The sequence below is a fragment of the Saccoglossus kowalevskii genome, chromosome 4 (genome assembly GCF_978046115.1).
Source record: "Saccoglossus kowalevskii chromosome 4, keSacKowa6.1, whole genome shotgun sequence".
Classification (NCBI taxonomy): domain Eukaryota; kingdom Metazoa; phylum Hemichordata; class Enteropneusta; family Harrimaniidae; genus Saccoglossus; species Saccoglossus kowalevskii.
Genome location: NC_140644.1, coordinates 21,134,064 through 21,154,835, shown reverse-complemented (window position 1 = coordinate 21,154,835; position 20,772 = coordinate 21,134,064). Strand labels below are relative to the sequence as shown.

Below are 20,772 nucleotides of genomic sequence, written 5' to 3'. Positions count from 1 at the left end.
AGCACGTATTTCTACGACGTTCCCGTTTCTCTACAAAAACAGATGACACCTTAATCGTAATCGAAGGTGGCGTGGTATATGGAAGAGTGGACGTCCGTCTGGATAAAACCAGGTACGAAAAATCAGTTAAAAATGTGCATTGCCCAGGGCCATGGTATGTACAGCTAGTACTAGTAGTAGGAGACCGAGTCGATATGTTGTTTTCCCACTCAGCATCTGCTGTTTTTATTTGTTGATATTAATATCGATGTCCATAATACTGGCGGCTACGGTACAGTACAGTAGATTTGCACAACAGCGGCTTGTACAACTATGGATTATGTCGTGCAAATACCAGTAAACTGACCGGCTCACAAACAATACAATTAATTTATTGAAACCGCCGTGTGTATTTTAATATCTGGAAGTTAAATATAACGATCATATTCTCAGTCACGATGGGTCTATTTGTCCTGGTTGTGGTTTTCAATGGTATGTCCTTTTATGGTTCTGATATCAGTTGTCCGGCTGTATTAGTCATTGCCAGGTCTAGTGTCATGTGCCTGTCACCCGGTGGTTACCCCCCCCCCCTTATAGGATATCAAGTGTGGATAGAGAAACGAGTCTGTGGTGCGATGGTGTTTAATAATTGCATTGTGCCGTAATCCAATTGTCTAGTGTGTGATGTATCAATTGATTATTTTGTTAATTACCACAAATACCACATTTCGGATTTAAAAATTATAATTATGCATTTCTGTTATTTACCACAGCAGTTTTAATACTTCCAATAATCATCTTAACCGATTACCTTCAAATTCGTCCACAAAAATCATTATTCATATTATGGTGTTTTCTGAATTGAAAATGCTAACTTAGGTACAAAATGAAAAATAACAACTTTTGATCAAATGATGTAAAACAATGATTGCAGATTAGTAGATTACCTTACTTGATAGCTAGTTAATAAGACAACAATATTTCTTCACTTATTTTATGACATTAAAATGTTGTATATAAACTTCACTTCTGTTATTTTATGAAATTAAAAAAAGTGCCGTTCAGTTTTATGTCCCGGGAACATAGAGAGAAAACCCCTAACTGTTTAGACCATGTGCTTTTTAGGAAGTTTTATCAGCAGCAAGGCCAGTATGAACTTTGACCTTTTGTATTCGTACATAAGGAAAAAGTTCAACATGCATTTAAATATGGTAGATATTAATAAATTAATTTTAATTTCTTGATTTTATAATAAAAAAATTTAAATTTAATTTTTCATCATAATTACTGCATGTATATTCACATATCAAAAATGAAATCACAGATAGTACGGAATTTATCCTTTAAACCACATTGTAATGATGAACCAGGTTTCTTATTAACTTCTGTCGGATGTTATAGCACCTGCTATAGTGCACGTAAAATGCTGGGATGTCATGTCTAGCAGGCATGCTTAGTTTTTCAACAGTTGACAACCAGTGAATTTATCTTGCAGGCAAATAAACGTGTTAGGACACAGAAACCATCGTCATGCTTCATAAAACTTTTGTGCATCTACCAGGTATGCAGTTTGATCAATTGAAATGGTCGTCGAGCTGCATCCTCTTCGATATGGGACTCATAACGATGTACACAATGCGTGTAAAATACATTGTTTATTTACATGAATTTCGAACACTCGCTGCGCGACGAACACCGCTCTTTAATTAACCAACCTAAATTCTATATGTTGTGTTCTGTTAACATTGCTTAGAATTATGGAGCATTGCTTATTATATGTGCAATGAATGGAAGGACATAAAAAATTGTATTATTGTAAAATTATTGTATACAGTTATTCAGCCACTTCTATTTGTTAGACAATTCAAGACCATCATTTTTGGAAAAATATTTCATATTTTTGTAGAAATATTGAGTCCCCGGTAATCATTATCTTTTAATAATGAATTTCAAATTTATGCTGTCTTTTAGAAAATTTATTCAATTTATTTAGAAAACTATCTATTCATGTTTAAAAATCGAAAACAAATTACAAATCATTATCAACGAACAATAATTACACATTTGTACTTGTTAAAAGTGAGCTATGTTGAATTTTTGCAAATTGTATGTGTTACAATAATAGTTTAAGAAGTTATATTGTACTTAAATTTTTTCAGTAGTCAAACATATGACATATATATATATTGCTGATCTTTGTGAAACATATACCACTAAGAGATACCATGCATCATAATTAATACAGTGCTTATAACTATATGCTGTGCCTGTAATTGCATTGTACATGTAATGGATAATATCATCTTTGGTGGTGACCTTTGATCCTACTGACTGTTGTTACCTTTGCCCACATGTTGCGTTATCAGCTGGAATTATTGTAGACTAGCCCTAGGGTAAAACTAATTTACGTAAAACTGTTTAGCGAATTATACTGACATTAGTTTACTAGTATATGACGTGGGACATGTTTTAGACAAACCTATATTTCTTTTCAGCCAAGTGTGTATACGCGTACACATGTATATGTGGACCCTGACTATTATGGGAGAAAGGGTGGTTCGATCTTCTCAGCGGTGAAAACTGAAACGGACACGTCATGTTAACTAGAACTCAACTGAAAACAACTGAAACGCAACTGCTAAAACGAGCGCCAAAAACATGTAAGGTTGCCATAGATCACGTTGAGTTACAATATTGACGACGGGAGGCGTTCTCATTGACCGATCACAAATATGGTGTTTACACTGACGTTCAAAAAAAATATTAAAACTGTGTGTGCTAGTTTCTCGTAGCATTATATGCAAAAAAAAATGAAATATGAAGAAAACAATATGGTTATGAATAAAGATCAATAAATGAAATGAATCTCCCTATAACTATATTTCAGTCATCTCAAAATCTATAAATTCTATAGTGAAATTTACAGTGTATATTCTAAAATTCTGATTTTGTTATTGATTCAATTTTGGAAAACAAATCATATTTAAATATAAGTTCTCTATAATATATTATTGTACATTTCTTATTCAAGGAATATTAAATAACAAAACACAATATTCTGAGCATTTTTCTGAATGCCTAGTTTGTTAAAAGCGCATCTCCAATATACAGTGGAATAATTCAAATACATGTATGACTTATTATGGCTAAAGCACACCTATATCATAAATGCATATGCTACCAACAAAAATATGACAACTAAGGTAATTTCTCACAGCTTTAAACATCTTTGTCAAAGCATTTTAAATATACAGAAAAATTAATTGTGGAGACTTGATTTCATGACAAATGAGAGTTGCCTTTGGTATACTCTATATTCAAATGATTAACTTCTGTGAAACAATTTATTTTCATTATTTTAATATTTTGAGCATATTTATTGTGTTTTAATTTTACAAATTTGTCAAGGAAACAATAACAATGAGTTTTATTTTTTTTTACATGTTCAAGTAGCTTTATCAGCAAAATAGTGAAATTAAAACACAGTGAATAATTAATACATTTATAGTATGCCATTTATTGTGCTTCATAAAAACATTAAACTTCTTGCTATCTCAAATGCCTGCATCACAAGATAACCTCGTAAATTTGGACAGTTTAAGATATACCCATCTTGTGTATGGCTATAATTTACCAAATTTTGCTTGGGTGAATACATTTTTATCTCAAGGCGTCATCTATGTGCAAGTACTCCAATTATACTATATCATCTGGTTTGCATACTTTGTAATTTTCTTTTTATTTGTTTCTGCAACCACCATTACATGCTTATTATTTTCACTGAATTCCAGATATATATATGTCTCTCCAACTAAACCAAGCATTTTTTTAATACTGAAAATTTTTCTAAATTAAACGCAATCATTATGGCAGTGTTGGTAGTTTCTAGCCAGAGTAAACTGAGAACCGACTTCTCAAGGCGGAGTGAACCAAGTGAGTATTGGTCACCAAATATGATAAGAGAATAACGCACTGGAGAGTAGCACTTGTAGCCAAGGTGTTTATTGCTCAACTGCTAGGCCTGGAACTGAGTCTAAATACTCAAGGGATGTTCCATACAATGTATCAATATCATTATGCAAATAACTATAAAACTAAACGTCATAGCCTCAAATCATTACAGTCTCCTATCCCCATAGATGACAATGTAAAAACTTAAGAGGCATGGGTATTTCACACATTGAGCCATTAAGTAAAGTACGCAAAATTATAAAATAATTATTATTTAAAAGTGCCATTTGTCTATTTTTTAGAAGCAAAACATACATGTTATAAGTCCCAAAAATGTCGATTCAGCTTCACTAGTACTGTAAACTATTTATTTTCCCTGACATATAATTTCACTATTTTGATGTTTTGAGCATATTCACTGTGTTTAATTTCATGAATTTGTCAGAAAACAATGAGTTTTATTACTTCATATGTTCACACAGATTTAATTCAGCGGATTTTACTCATCAGAGAAAATAGAGAAATTAAAACCCATTAAATAATTAATGCATTTACAGTACTTGGCAAAATATATCTTTATAAGTTGTTTTCAAAATGCAGATGGTTACATATTGTGGGTGACTTTATTTGACCTTGCAACTTAATACATATGATTATTGGAGTGTGAAACCTATAGAGTACTGGGAATTCCTTTTAAACTGTACAAAACTGAAACTTAATGCCTCTGCCATTTATTGAACATTATGCAGGTCATTTAGTACCTGTATGAGTTTGTGTGGTTTCAGTGTAAGACATACAGTACAATCCAAGCATAACATTTCACTAGCTTTAGACTGGCTTAAAAACTAACTTTTCTTGCTTTCAAAACTCTGCCTATTAAAATGTGTTGATGTACATGTAAAGGAAAAATCAAAATACTGATGACAGTGATATTATTGTGTGCTTGATCATTAAAATATGATTTATTTTGACCATAGACTCACGTAGCTTCGTTATTTACATAAATGCATGCATTAATAATGTAGCAAATACACCTATAAACTGTTTATGGTATTATTGGTTAGCATATTTTTATAACAATGATCTGATCATAATCATCATCAAAACACCAGCCTCTTTGCGGCACCTGGTAGTTATCATGAGAAAGCCAAGGTTAAATATGCTAGCATACTGTGTACATGTAAATCAACAGTTTATATCAGACATTGTTTATGTACCTGTTATTACGGAAACCAGAATTCTGAATGCTGACCAACTATAATTAATTTCGTAGTTTAATTATTACATATAAATATACTGCGTTTATTCTATAAATTGCAGATCCCAGGGGTGTTTCCTGAAAAACTAATTTGATGTACTCTAATAACTGTTATAAACTTTTCGATTTTCCATGTCGAAATTGCGAAACTCACCTTTTTTTATGTAAACTGGGAAGTTTGAATTACTAAACGAAGTACAGGACGACGAAGATAAAATATCCAAGAATCAACACATTATATTATATACACATTATATCTCAAAAGTGAATATTCGTGTATTTTAAATCGAACCAAAAGTGGAAATGTGTTAGTACTCTAAATATCCAAACATATTTTTTATAAGGTAGTAAACATAGTTTCTGCCTTGCTGATTTTTTGTGTATGGTTTAATTGACCGGAATATTGAAAGTGTTTCTAAATGTAAATGTCTTTTGTATTTTTCAGAATTTAATTAGACTGATCTAACAACTTCCTCCAGAATGGACAGTAAGTGGTGTGTGATTGGTGTAGAGGGTATGACATGTCAGTCATGTGTCAACACAATACAACAACATATAGCAAAGATACCTAGTGTTTTGAATATACAGGTAAGATGTCTGAATAACACATAACAAGTGAAGGTTTTCTTGATTGGCTAGTCAGTAGATTACAGGGTGTGTTGAACAAATCACAGACAATCTTGTAAAGTCACTTCTAATTCACTCAGCCTGTTATTAACGTGTTTTCTGATTGGCTAGCCAGTTAGGTTGGTGTTTTCTGATTGGCTAGCCAGTTAGGTTGGTGTTTATTGAGACAATCAGAGTCAGTATTGCAAGTTAATCAAAAAATATGTAGCAGAAAATAATTTATCACTTTTCTCCAAATGCACTGCCTGTATTTTGGTCAGTAAATGAGAAATATGGTTGGCTAATATTTAACTTTAAATGTGCCACTCTGTGAATGGCACAGACATCTCTGACATACGTTTTTTTTATTTTTTCAAATTTAATATAGTTTCCATGGTTATCTAGGTATTAATCTATTTAATGTTGCGTTATATTCCACTGAAGTTGTTTTAATAAATAGAATAATTACCGGTACTCCTAGTTATATTTTAAATCGCTTGCGTGCAGTATCACCACGTTATAGCTTATCAAATGGATGGTGTTGTGTACAAATAGAGGTCATTGTTTGAGTTAAGGGCAGGGCCTTGGGGTTGTAGGTAGCATTATCTTCTGGTCTATTTGTCTGCTAGTAGCTGTATCGTCTAAAAGGTAAAGTACATTGTCTGCGTATTTATCAGTTTACTTTGAATTGTCACTGACTGATCGGTCATCAAATAAAAAAAGTCTATTTTACGATGATTGAGCTTTTGAATGAAACTTTACATGTGTGTACATGTACATGTTAATGCAATAGTATTGATATTATTTTATGATTCCATAGTGAATTATGTTGACAGTAATTATGGTAAATTGTGATTCTATTAATTAGAGATGTCACTTGAAATTTTGATTGAAAAATCAAGCAGTATTTGTTGGTGTATCACTATAATTTAATAATATAATTTGAAACAAGACATTAATGTCACAGTCCCTGTCATTTAGATTTTAAAATACTCATAATATAAAAGAACTACATGATACTATTGCATGCATACATACATAGCTTTAACTTTTAAATCTGAAATTTGTAGATTGGTAGTGAAATTGTAATCTGACTCTCTGAGGATAGAGTCTACCGGTTTGTGCTATATGTGGGTACAACTTTTAAGTGATTTTTCATACTATAATCTAGTATGTGCTGATAACTGAAGACTTCAATCGACACGTGTCTCGAAACCTGAGTACACAAGTGCAACAAGACTATTTGCCATCTATTTACTTACTCCAGATAGTGCATTCATAAATTTGACCCATGGGTGACCTATAATAACTTCTTCAACAAATTTCATTTCTGGTTTTAGATGATCAAAAAAAATACTTTTCCAGCTGTTTTTGTGTTGCTATCTCAAATATATATGCATGATGTCACATGACACAAATTTAGTTTAGCTGTAGTATTTAAAAATATGAAAAAAAAGCAGTTGATTAATTAATTAATTAATGCAAAAATTGACATAAGGGAGGGGGGCTGTGAATTACAGAATAATCCTAGGATTTATTGGAATATTAACAGTGAATTATGTTGCCATGGAAACATCAGTTGAATAAATAGTTATGTTATGATCTTAGTACATTCATTCGTAAATTATGATGATGTATGTAAATCACTGATCCATTAATAATATTGTTATGACAACAAACTGTGATAATTCTTGAATTAGGATTAATGTTAACAGCTGGTATATTACCATTATTGTGTGTAGAATGTATTACACGGTACATGCTGTATTTATGCTCAGTTAACAGAAATGATTTCATTGAGTGTGTATGAAATATTTCAATATTATCTCAAAACATTTACCACATGTAAAATCAAAGTTGCTTATAATGTGTATAAGCCTAGCTTGCATACATTTGTACATGTACCGGGTATGTACATTTACTTGTGTTGAAAAATGCTGGTGTTTTCACTAAATTGTTATTCAGGATTGCGAAGTGTCTTGAAAATGTAGTGAGTATAGAAAATTCCAACTTGTGACCATTGGTTTACATACTAAACCTTGTTGTGGGAATGAATTTTGTAAATTATTTTAATTTCTGACTACTACTACTAGTACATAGCGCAACACAAACGATGAAATTGAAAGATTTATCAAGCAGTTTCCAAGTCCTGTGTACAGTACTGAACAGAGATTATTTACCTAGTATATAAATACAAAAGTTCTATTGTAAGTTTTGTCATATGCTCATGGATAATTCAATGTAACCATATGATAATAGAAATGATGTTTCATATAAATGCATGTTTTAGCCGAGAACTTTCATTGGAATCTGCATTATCTTAGTTGTTAATATTATCTGAACTTGATGTTAGGGCTTTATAAACCCAACATTTGGCCAACTTTTTCAATATATGTACACACAGTCCCTCTGAGGGACTGTGATGTACATTACTATATTTAGTGTAGGGAGAATTCATTGCATCATCACTGAAGCGACACAGTCTTAGCCAAGATGTAAGGTCTGATTTTACAAAAGTGTGCCACAGTTACCGGTATATATGTACAGGTACAATGTCCATGATTATTACAATGTCCATTTACATACAGTTATATACAGTTATCTGTAGCAAGTACACTCTACATATGACTATTACTATAGTGATTTACAGTCTGCATAAGGACATGTGTGGATTTACATAAATGAATGACCAATAGTGGTATATTAGTGTCTGAAATGTGGAGCAGCCATGCAGACAAGGCAATTACTGTTAAACACTTTGAAATAGTTACCGGTACATGATATTTTAATGAGTATGTCTCTATGCATCAGTTGGCATAAGTAATTTAATTTCACAGACAGACTATTCTCTTTTAAGCTAAATTTCTATTTTAAATTCATAAACACACATTTTAGCTATGGCTATTTTGCCTCCTGATTTTCACTCAATGAAACCCTTCCACAATGTAAATAATCTGTCAATTCTAAGCCATAGCACTACCTGCATTATATAACATTGCGCCAGAGAGTCATAATAACCTAACACTTATCAATTAACAATGACAAACATAATAAAGAAACAGATGTTGTACACTGGGAAAGAACATTAAAAAATTGAATGTTTTGAATACTTAAGGTAGCGAGACTATTATTTGTGTTGAAAATTACGATTTTCACATTTATTTATTAATTGATGAAATGCACTATAAACTTTCATCTGATAAAGTCAACGTAAACTTGAATGTCATGTAAGTTGGTTAAAATGTAGATTTTCTGAAGGGAAGCAATGAAGCTTCAGTAGTGTTTTCCAAAATCAACAACACAGGTTTAATCTGTGTGCCTATATGTTTCAAAGATTAACTCAAGACAAAGCAATGTCAGGATGTGTTATCAGTAGCTATCTGACACACAATTAGTGTTTCCAAACATTTGAGTGGTTTGTCTCTGCCCCTGTTTATTTCACAGATTAGTCATTTGCATATGAATGTGTCAGACACAAGGTCACACAGCCACTGAAAAAAATCATTGATTTTGGTGTTTTCATCTGGCGATTTTATTGAACTATAGCTATCCCATTCCTTTATTTTTTTGGTTTCCAATAGCCTTACACATTTGGGCGCTCCTACACGTGTTAAAACAGACCTTGATGGGAAAACGAATCGCTTATGCAGATAAACAAGTTTGAAAATCTTTGCTGTGACTTCATCAACGTTTTCTAGGAGTTTATGTTTTTCAAAATACAAGGTCTTTAACAAAAAATAACGTATACTTATTGTCGTCGGATTAACACCAAATTTTCACGGCTTTAAGGTGACAATGAGAGGAACCTGAATGTGTCCAGACAAACTATTTCATGGATTATTTACCAATGTGTTGTGGTTTGAGTTGGGGGCAATGAGACTAAAACAGAAATTAAAATTCAGGACACTACTTTTTAAAACGTGTTGCTTGAATAAAACTGACCAGACACATTCAATTTACCAGACTATTGAACAACTAGGAAAAGTGAAAAAAAAACTTCTTATCACCAGCATAAATGCGTAATTATTTTTTTTACAAAAAAAGTAATTTTTCACTTTTGATTGAGTAACGCACCGTAGAATGCAGATACGGGCATGGCAAACACACCTTTGAAAAACTTGAAGTCTGGCGATTCTAAAAATATATACTTTCCTGGGTCTATTTGTAGTCATTTGGTCACAATTAGAAGATGAAAACAAGTATGCAAATAATAATCCCGCTACCTTAATACATCAATATTTCATTTAGAGGTCAACTCGCAAATTGCTTATGTGTATTTCAGGTCAAAATGTGTTAATTGGTTAATTAAAAATTAATTTTGTCTGGGTAATTAATTAGCACTAATGTGATAATTGCCCCTTTTTGATTAATTTAATTTAGAAGTAAGGTCTAACATAATACAGTCGGTGGGCAGCCGTGAGTGCTATGTCTGCTCTAACATCTTTCCCACCCTGTATTGTTTCAGTTTAATTTATTATGTAAACTTTTTCGTTTTCATACAAAAATTCATTTATTTATACAATGTAAAGAATGTAGTTTATTTAAAACTAGGATAGTTTCATCACTGGTAGATAAGACTTACTCTGCAGTTGTCATTAGGATTACAGTGAGTAATATGATTAATGTCAAATTTGTATTATTATAAACCACATTTCTACACTTTTAGATTATAGATATACAAAACTACATGTAATTGCACAAAGCAATAGATTGACAAATTATCCTGGAAATGGCTACATATGCGCACTGAAAGGTCAAACAAAATGAATTATTTACAATTTGGGTGCATATACATGTACAGTGACTAGCTGGCAAGAGTACATTGTACGTTTGTATTCAAAGATAAAATAGCAGTGATGTTCACATGTACATGTCTGTGTCTATGTCAATAAAACAAACTTGAGGTACATGTAGCTGTTTTGTAACAGATCACCTGTTATTGAAATGCCACATTCTCATTGGCCGATCATTATCATCTTCAGTCCTGTTATCAGATAATAACAGAACAGTACTTGAAGGCATTGCACTAGTATACAATACAAGATTGTGGTTGTGCACTTCAACATTCAAAGTTTTTCCACATTCGTATGAATATTTTTAACAGCAAAACTCAATGATTTTGTCATTATCATCTGGAAATTTACATAACGTATGTTTGTGCATTGTTTGCTCATAAACTGCTACACTTTCATGTCCATTACGTGCTGATCGCACTGTTGATTTCTATCGTCTCAAACTACCACTGTATGCTTATTCAGTATGTGTTTTAACAGACTACAGTATTATAATTGAAACAAGGGACTCTGTACTGCCATTATTGCATGGTAACAGGGCTCGCTTGGGGATGTTCGCTTGAATTATGGGCTGTACTTTGTCTCGCTCATCATTGCACACATCTCATCCTAGTTATGCATTATGGGCAGTATGGAGTACTTTATTCTCTATTTCAAAAGAATTCCTGATTTTCTCTCATTTCGCAGTCTAGAATAGTTTGTTAAAAATATGGATTTAATTTTGCCGAATATGGAGTTCAATATCCAAATTATTTTCATGTTATCACATTTGAATTTCTTGTTATCAGTGTTGATTTCATGTTACTTTTTATGAAATTAATATTATTGCCAAATATGAATCTCCTTACCTCAATTGTTGATTTCATGTTCCAGGACACCAAATATGGATAACACATTAGCATATAAGGTTTTATAAGTTACCAAATATAGAGAATTGTCCTTCATTCAACTTCAAATACTAATCTCTCACATTGATATTACTTGCATACCTTGAATAATCCAGCTTTCAGACGACGTTCAGCTTACTCTGCCTTTCAGTGATGGAATGCAGGAAACCTCTTCATACAAATCATAGTACTTCATCAGCCATCCTAGAAAATATCCATTACAATTGTCGTATTAAAAACCAACTCTATTACTGCCAACATATGGTTTTTACAAAAACTTTTCATTTTCTATGTCTTTTAGCATTTCTGTCTCTGTTCAGCTTTGTCAAAAATACCATAAGGGACTGTTTCATGTATAAAAATTCATAACGTCGCTCAAAATACAGCCCACATTGAGCTCAAATTAATTAACGAAAAACAATTTTATTTTAATGTGAGTGAATTTTAATTTACATTTTGTTTAATATACCGTAAAATGCAATTATCGTCTTCATCATCTGTAGTGTTGTCTTCATGTGGCTATGAAAACTTTTTCATCAATATTTCAGTATGAGTGATCATTATTGATTTTTAGAGTGTCCTGTAACACACTGACAGTTTCTATTTTCAGCAGTGCACGTACACAATACTTGTTTATTTGGGTGTATTTTTTTTCCATTCAATCACCATAGCCATATGTTTTTATTGTCGAGAAAACACTTTTGTTTTGTTCCGGTGTTTGATCATTAGAATTTGTTCATCAACATGCTTTTTATAGTTCCTCTGATTTTATACATTAACACGCATATAAATACATGAATTCATAATATATTCCTGAGTGTGTTACCGGTAAATGTATGGATACCGAGATATCGAGTCAAGTTAAATTTTGCCTATTTTCACTTAAAACATTACATTTTGAAATTCACATATTTTACATGTATTGTATACTGGTCCCATATCAAACATGATATGACGTGACAACTGTAGCGTTTTAAGTGTAAATAAATACAAAATGGTTTGTTACAAACATTTTTCATGTTACACACATGGTAATTAACCTAACAACTAGATATCTCAAATCTATTTATTAGGTTTATGTGTCACTTCTCTCAGTCCCCCCAGATATTGATTGAAGATTATAATTAAAAAAAATGGTTATCCCAAAGGATAAATCAACCAGCTAATGCATGTACATGTGCACGCCGTTGATCATTTTATTATGTTTAAAATTTATTTTTAATTAAAATTGTTCACATTTGATTGTTACCATTTAATTATTCAATTAACGCAGCATTAACAGTGAGATACTTGAATGATTTTACTGTCATTAATGACCTCTAATTAAATATTAACTTTATTTTTTTCTTTCATAGGTCTCTCTTGAAAATAAAGAAGCTATTATTACATTCCAAGCAGAGAACATATCACCACGGCAACTGAGAGATAAAATTGATGACATGGGTTTTGAAGCTAGCGTAAAGCAGGATGGTGGTGGGAATGTGAATGTTGTAGTAATTTCTATAGAAGGGATGACCTGCAACTCCTGTGTGAGATCAATCGAGGGTCAACTGTCAAAGGTTAAAGGGATCGAGAATATAACAGTGTCACTGGACAAAAAGGAAGGATATGTGAAATATGCATCAAATTTTATATCTGCAGATGAGATAAGAGATGCCGTGGACAATATGGGATTTGAAGCCAGAATTAAACATTCCGACAGAACAAAAACTTTTACAGTACACATCAATGGTATGACATGTGGCTCTTGTGTTAAGACGATTGAAGGAAAGATGAGCCAAGTCGTTGGCGTGAGGAGAATTAGCGTATTGCTGGAGAAAAGTGAGGCCATAATAGAGTATGATGTGACAATGTCTGATCCTGAGAAATTGAGAGATGCAATCGACGACATGGGGTTCAAAGCTACCCTCAAGGAGAGTCCAGTTCTGGCGGAATTTGATCCACTGATGCAGGTGAAGTTAGAAACCATGGAAACCGTGACAGTTGATATCCAAGGTATGACCTGTAATTCTTGTGTCAAAAGCATAGAGGGGAAAATATCTGAACTCGTAGGTGTGCAAACCATCACGGTTTCTTTAGTAAATAATAATGCAGTAATAACTTACAATCCCGATAAAATAACTCCTGAGAAGTTGCGGGAAGGTATTGATGACATGGGTTTTGAGGCGTCTTTGTCGTCAAATGGGCTGTCTACTGTTGTGCTGGGAATTGTAGGAATGACTTGTAATTCGTGTGTTCGGAGCATTGAAGAGAAGATATCTGAACATTCCGGAGTGAGTAACATCAAAGTTTCCCTGCAGGATAAAAACGCTACTGTCTTGTACGATTCTAGACTCACTGATGTTGGGAAGTTGAAAGATGCGATTGATGAGATGGGTTTTGAAGCTAGTTTCCCTGGAGACCGCCTCTCAAAGGCATCTTTTCAGACCATTACACTTGAAATTGAAGGAATGACTTGTAATTCATGCGTTAAAAACATTGAAGGGAAAATCTCTGATATCCAAGCTGTTAAAAGGATAACTGTGTCTCTGAAAGATAAAAATGCTACAATAGTTTTTGATCCAAGTGGGACTGATCCGGAGAGTCTCAGAGAAGCGGTCAATGACATGGGTTTTGAATGCCGCTTGCCACTGGCACTTCCTCAACAGGGCATTTTACGAACAGCATTGATAACCGTAATTGGAATGACATGTAACTCTTGCGTGAGGTCAATAGAAGGCAAGTTGGTGGACGTGTCTGGTGTGAACTCTATCAGTGTATCTCTGGATGAAAAGATGGCGACTATACAGTATAATCCAATGAAAGTAACAGTTGACCAATTAGTCAATGAGATTGATGAAATGGGATTTGAAGCATCTGTGCCAGGTGAGTGAAAAAAATGTGTTGTCCTATATTAGAAAATTCATATTGAATTTGGACCAGAGAGCGGGTTTGCTACCCTCCATTGCAAAAATATATTCCATTTTTATTTTCACCAGATTTACCGTTAACATTGGATTTTAATTAAATTTAACACTTACCGTAAAATCTGTATTAGAAGCTGCATCCCTAATAGAAGTCGCACGCATTCTTTTTAACGATTGGGGATCAAAAATTCATCATTTCTCATATGTGTAGATGCTCTAATAGAAGCCGCATCCCCTCTGTTGCATTGTAACATTTTATTATAAACCACGGCTTCTAATACAAATTTTACAGTAACTATCAAATCCTAAAATATGATAATTATTTTTTTTAAATCAATTTTTTTCACCTTTCATATGATAATTTTATTTTTAATATTTCTAAAAAATCATGAAAATTACCAAAGAAATTTTGGAAAAGAAACCTAAAAATGTGGTACTAAAATTTTGGTATGGAGAAATCTTGCATGTAACTGGTCTTAGGAACAAGTTTATTCAGAGAATTCTGGAATGCCAATCAGAAAATTCATTTAAAATTTAAGTTTTTGAATAGCCAGTAACAATTTCAATACGATATACCACCATTGTTTGCTCAGTATTTATCAAATGAATTTTCTTTCATGTAATCCTGACAGTGAGTAAACTTCATTGATGATCTGTTTAGTTTGGTGCTTCTCAACTGTGTTACCTCTCCAACTTTTATATTTTCTGCAATGGACTTAATAATTTAGTTTAAATATTTAAAAAAATGTATGGCACTGAAATGATTGCTCTGATTAAGAAATTTTACTGAAATTCTCGGTGAGTCTACTGAACAAGTTTTGTTTTTAAAATAGACAGGCTGTTAGACAGGATTGTTTAGAATTAACTACACTCAATTAAACCTATCAATTCCATTTCAAGGAATGAATTCACAATCGTCAATTTTCCCATTTTCTCAGTTACTATTCATCACATTCTGTCACTAAAAACTGTATTTTTATAGGTAAACGTTATATAAATATACCAATACTTTACCATACAATCATGACAAAAACAACCTGCTTAATAAATAAATAAATACACTTGTGTTATTTCACCCTAAAATTGATAATACCCTGGTACATGTACATGGAATATATAAGAACTTATGAGTAGTGCTTACCGTAGAAATTTCTCAGAATATTTGGTCTTGACTTTTTCTACAAGCAATTAATCATGTTACACAATAGTAGACGTGTACAGTGCGTTATTTTTTCCTAACATATGGGTGATTTGCATAATTGATTGATATACAAATAAGTGTAGGCATTCACTGCCAGTTGAATAGGTGTGTAGTAAATAAATATACTGGGTGATGGAGAGAATATATATAAAGTGTGTCGTGCATTAAACAACTATGACAGCAATTGGAGCCAGTCATTTTGTATCTGACTGAAGGTGATAGCGTACGCGCACACTGACTGGCTGGTGGACTTAAATATATGGATATATATGTACAGATGAGATAAGCCTAATTAGTGTTAATAGTCAGGTTGGTTGTGATTGTATTAACTATAATTTTGATATATATTTTAATAGTTTTAGATTTTTTTAAAAACATTGATTTAATACATCGCGTGCTGTATAGTTTTCCCATTGATTTTAAGTGTGTCTGCAGTGGCTATCGGCAAACATTGTGTTATTATTAGCACTTTGAGTGTGACAAAGATGCCCTCAAAATTGGCGCTGCTACATTTTTATGTTTTTTTTTGTTAAATTTGGAACCAGAAAGGCATAATTTTTCCATTGTTTACTAGTTCTCCTAAAAAAAATTTAAAATTTAAGGAAATAATTAATATGCAATTGACTTTGACATTCAAAAGTTGGCACATGGATTCAACAGGCGACAGTGGTTGATGTGTTGCCATTATAACATATTAGTTTATCTGAACGTCAGTCTAAAACATTGTAATATTGCATATGTCACATATATACATTATGACATAACCCATAATGACATCACACATCTGTGACACAACTTATTGTATTCTGTAGCTATTTACCAGTATTTATTTTACATGTTAACTCTCTCCTTGACCTTTTCATTGAAGTATGATTGTTTATTGAATACAGTTAATAGTTAATTAACCATTACTAATCAACTAGATTATTTTGTTGGAGTCTGTCTAATAATTTCAATAATTCTTGTGCGAGCCTTGATAATCTTATTAATATACCGTTATCACGAATTTGTAAAGTCATGGAGTTTTGGTCTTTGATTATATTAAACAGTAATATTGGGGTTACTTAATAGTTGTAAATTTATTAAGCTTCAGGACATGATGGATGCATCAAAACCAGAACAGCTGCCAATTCTGACATATAATTACGAAAATTTACAAATACACCTGTAACATTAGACGTTGTGTTGTCTTCCTTTTCAAATCCAGCAATCATAATATTGTTGAACTTACTTAGTTTAAAATTCCTGAATGAACTACCGGGTATTCTAATTTACCGGGTATACTAACACCTACTGGCGGATTTGTTATTTATTTATCTGTGAAATGGTTCGGAATATAAAAATATGAAAGTTTGAAATAAAAATAATCAAATTTTTAATAGATCACCAAACTGAAATGTATGAATGTTCAGGAACAAGCAAGATGTGGGCTATCCAATTAAAAATCTGAAAAAGTCAGTTCCTGCCTTACAGTACAGTCTGAACATACCTTAACATTAAGCTAGTTTGAAGAATGCCTAAAGCTATCTTAACTTGTTTTTCAAAACTAAAAGACGTATCTATCTGAATTATACTGAGTACTGTAAAATACTTTATTTTCACTTGGAATTAGTTTTGGCTAAAGGGATGATTCAGTGAAAATAAAATCCAGCGAATATACCTTTTTTCCTATTTTTTACATTCAACTTGTCAAAAATCAGTGAAAATAAATTCCATACAAAACACCCAAAAAGTGTTTTCAGCGAAAATTAAGTCCAGCTAAAATAAAGTATTCTACAGTAATCTTCCTAAGTATGTCTCTTTTTGATAACATGGGCAAATATTACAAAAAAAAGTTGAATTATTGGTCGCAATGACACTTGCTTTAAAAATAAGATTTTATGAAAATACAAAGCCAGCTGATAGTCAGCTTGGAAATTAAAATGGGAGGGTCGTCACCAGCGTACGTCCGGGAATTGAGTCCCAAGCAACGATAACACACGCTAAAAACGCAAAGGCTCGTGGGTAGACACTTGTTTGTAAACCATGACATGCTCTGGCCATCTGACGCATGTGCAGGTGATGACTCCCTCGCTTTAAGTTATGTCTGACTGTATTGTACCGGTATACATTATCAGAATCACACATTTTGCGTTTTGACTTATCTACTTTGCTAAGTTTTAAATGACATCAATTTCACCTACTCGCTTAAAATTTATTTTCGCTATTTTCACTGAAGGAATGATTTAGTGAAAATAAAATCCAGCGAATATACCTTTTTTTTTCTATATTTTACATTCAACTCGTCAAAAATCAGTGAAAATAAATTCCATACAAAACACCCAAAAAGTCATTTCAGCGAAAATTAATTCCAGCTAAAATAAAGTTTTACAGTATTATTTCATCATAAAGTATTTGTTCTAAAATTAATATTAGGTTTTAGAGAGATATTAATAGAGTGTGTAAAAATACTCACATCAACAATTTGGTAAGTTGTCTGATGAGAAATGAAATGCAAATGAAAGGAGATGAAACAAAAGAATTTGTAGAAAACGTGCATCTCAATGTGTAGATTCGTCAGTGTCATCTGGAGCGCACAGGCTGTTAGCAACACATGCACACAACGTATAATGAGAATAAGAAAATTGACACTGCCATCAATGTTTCCAAATTATATGTGAATGGTTTTTGTAAAGGTTTATTTTTAGAAGAAGTATGAGTGAGTTCTCTACTGCATATTACGTAATAGCAATTTTAATATTGTGTGCAATTTTATTGTATTAGGGATTAAGCTGTCTTAGTCCTGACTGGTTGAAGGTGTAATTTTTTTTGTTAGTGACAAGTGGGAGAAATAAAATGTTGAGTTATGAATATTCACTGAAGCTCATTGTACATTGTAGCTATATAATGCTATATAATATACCAGATTGTCTGAATGCTGAGATGTAAGAGAACACAGTCCACTTTTTGTATCATCGCTTGTTATACAGATTAGAGGGCGACAGTGATCGTGTCGCTGCGTCCTGTTCGATATGGGACTCATAGCGACATATACAACGCACGTAAAACACACTGCTTATTTACATGAAATTCGAACATGCACTGCGCGATGACAACCGCGCTTTAACATAACTACCGGTAAGTTACTGAGATTGTTGTGAATTAAAAGAAAATAGAAATTATGTTTGTAATCTGAGCCATAAAATTGTTGATACAAGTCGTATGGAAGTATTCCTACATTCTTGGAACTTGATTCACCATTTCCCGTTTCAACAGCATCCAGTTTCCACAGCCTGTACCCAACTATATTGCATATATTTGTACATGTATAGTTTCTTATATTGTCATTATAAAGAACTGTTAAATTATATATACCAATATTGTTAATTAAATTATAATTTGTTTTTTCTAGATGAAGCAAAAAAAATAGCCAAACCACCTATAACCAGTTCAAACCAAATTACTAGCTCCAAGTCCACCGGGGATAAGTGGAATGTCAAGTTCAGTGGCGATTCTGTCATGGCAACAGACGTAGAGGAAGGAAGTGGAAGGATGATGACCTGTCATCTTCACATAACGGGAATGACATGCGCTTCATGTGTGGCCTCCATTGAAAGAAATTTATCGAAGAATAAAGGTACGTTCATGTATGTGATAAAAGCCACTCATGTATTTGATAAAGCTCTCATATAAATGTTCTAGAATATAAAGTGCAACCCAAAATAAAATGTTGTGGTTTACAAGCACAACATTTTATGATTGTGAGGAATTTAAAAGAGTTTTAGTTCACCTCGGACTTAAAAATTTACTGACATTGTGTTTCAGATGGCTAAATGGACAGCATGTCTGTCATATCACCCATTGTGCAAGCTCTGAGTTTGAACCCAGTTTTGCTGTTTTTTTTAGGCCGAGAACAATTTATGAAAAAACAAAAAGATTTGACTACAGAACTCCAATGTAGTCACATAATAATGGCCAATATGGATTTTTTTATGAAAATATGTGCAACAATGCCTTCGAGAAGAAAGAAATCGACGATGTGAATCATAATGAGTTTGTCATCATAATATTGTTCGTATGTTTATGCATTGGCTCCAAGCACTCAAACGCTCGTGGTACTGGCTGACCAATAAAACCATGTCATTGCAATGTATGATGTTTTAATAATCCGCAGTGCGTATATATAACAGCCACTTATGACAGTTTTAGCACTACTGAGCATGTTAATGCACATATATACGCAATGCATTATGGGAGAGAACTTCCTAATATAATTAAAAACTAGTATTACCAAAAATTATATGTCAATTTTTGGAAATGTTTTTACAATATTGGGATTCATGTCTATAATAATGACATTTTCATCCCATGTTACGGAGCAAAATTTTGAAATATGAAAAAATAAACTCATTATCAAAACAAATTTCAGGCTCTTGTATCTCAAAAAAATGTCCACTTACCTCAAATTTTTTTTTCATTTTCTGTCTCCTGATGACATTAATTCATAGTAATGAAAATATGACAAAAATGTCATAAACATGTAATTTTCAATTTGGCTCGAACCTCATTATTAGTCCCCGTTCGAACGCAGTCTCAAAACGAGGATGGATTGATTGTATGTCTGTGTGCCGTTCATACATGTGTGCATCTGGACTTGTATCTTAGACATTGCCTGGACCGATTACATTCAAACTTCACACATACGTAATATTATACTTATGCTCATCATGATAGCCGAATGAGGGCTATTTTTGTAATGAAAAATCACCAAAATCAAGCATTTCTCGGCTGTTTACAGATGGATTTTGTTCAAACCTGGTACATGAATTGGACATTATGGGACCTTGATACACATCATTATGTTTGTCAGATCGGACTTAAAATGGCTGACTGGTGGCCATTTGTTTTAATGAATGCGGCTCTAGAGCCATATTTCTGACATGCTTTGACTGATGTTCAAATTTTATACATTCACTATATGTATTGGTTTGACGATTCAAATCAAAATTGTCCGATAGGTGGCCATTTTGTTTTAATTAATGCTGTTCCAGAGCAATATCTCTCAAATATGGACAAGTACTTGTACTATATTACTATAAACAAAACTATATAACTTTGATTTGATAACTAACAGGGACTGTGTAATGCATGGCTTGTTAATTATTAAAATAACATTAATAACACATATAAATTATAATTATATATAATTTAT

At 32.6% G+C, this 20,772-nt stretch overlaps 2 protein-coding genes across 2 annotated transcripts in view; one reads left to right on the top strand and one right to left on the bottom strand.

Moving 5' to 3' along the window:
* The window catches only part of LOC102806103 (copper-transporting ATPase 1-like), a 44,024-nt gene extending 28,417 nt beyond the window's left edge, over positions 1–15,607 (bottom strand). Inside the window, exons 1-2 of the mRNA XM_085497948.1 lie at positions 15,522–15,607; positions 11,577–11,678 (exon numbers count right to left, since the gene is read on the bottom strand). The gene's annotated coding sequence lies outside the window, so the exon portion shown is untranslated. The remainder of the gene's footprint in view (positions 1–11,576; positions 11,679–15,521) is intronic.
* LOC100378830 (copper-transporting ATPase 2-like) overlaps positions 31–20,772 on the top strand; it is a 39,112-nt gene continuing 18,370 nt past the window's right edge. Inside the window, exons 1-4 of the mRNA XM_078011935.2 lie at positions 31–112; positions 5,634–5,776; positions 12,830–14,339; positions 18,973–19,197. Of these exons, the coding sequence (XP_077868061.2) occupies positions 5,669–5,776; positions 12,830–14,339; positions 18,973–19,197 (1,843 nt within the window). The 5' untranslated portion in view covers positions 31–112; positions 5,634–5,668. The remainder of the gene's footprint in view (positions 113–5,633; positions 5,777–12,829; positions 14,340–18,972; positions 19,198–20,772) is intronic.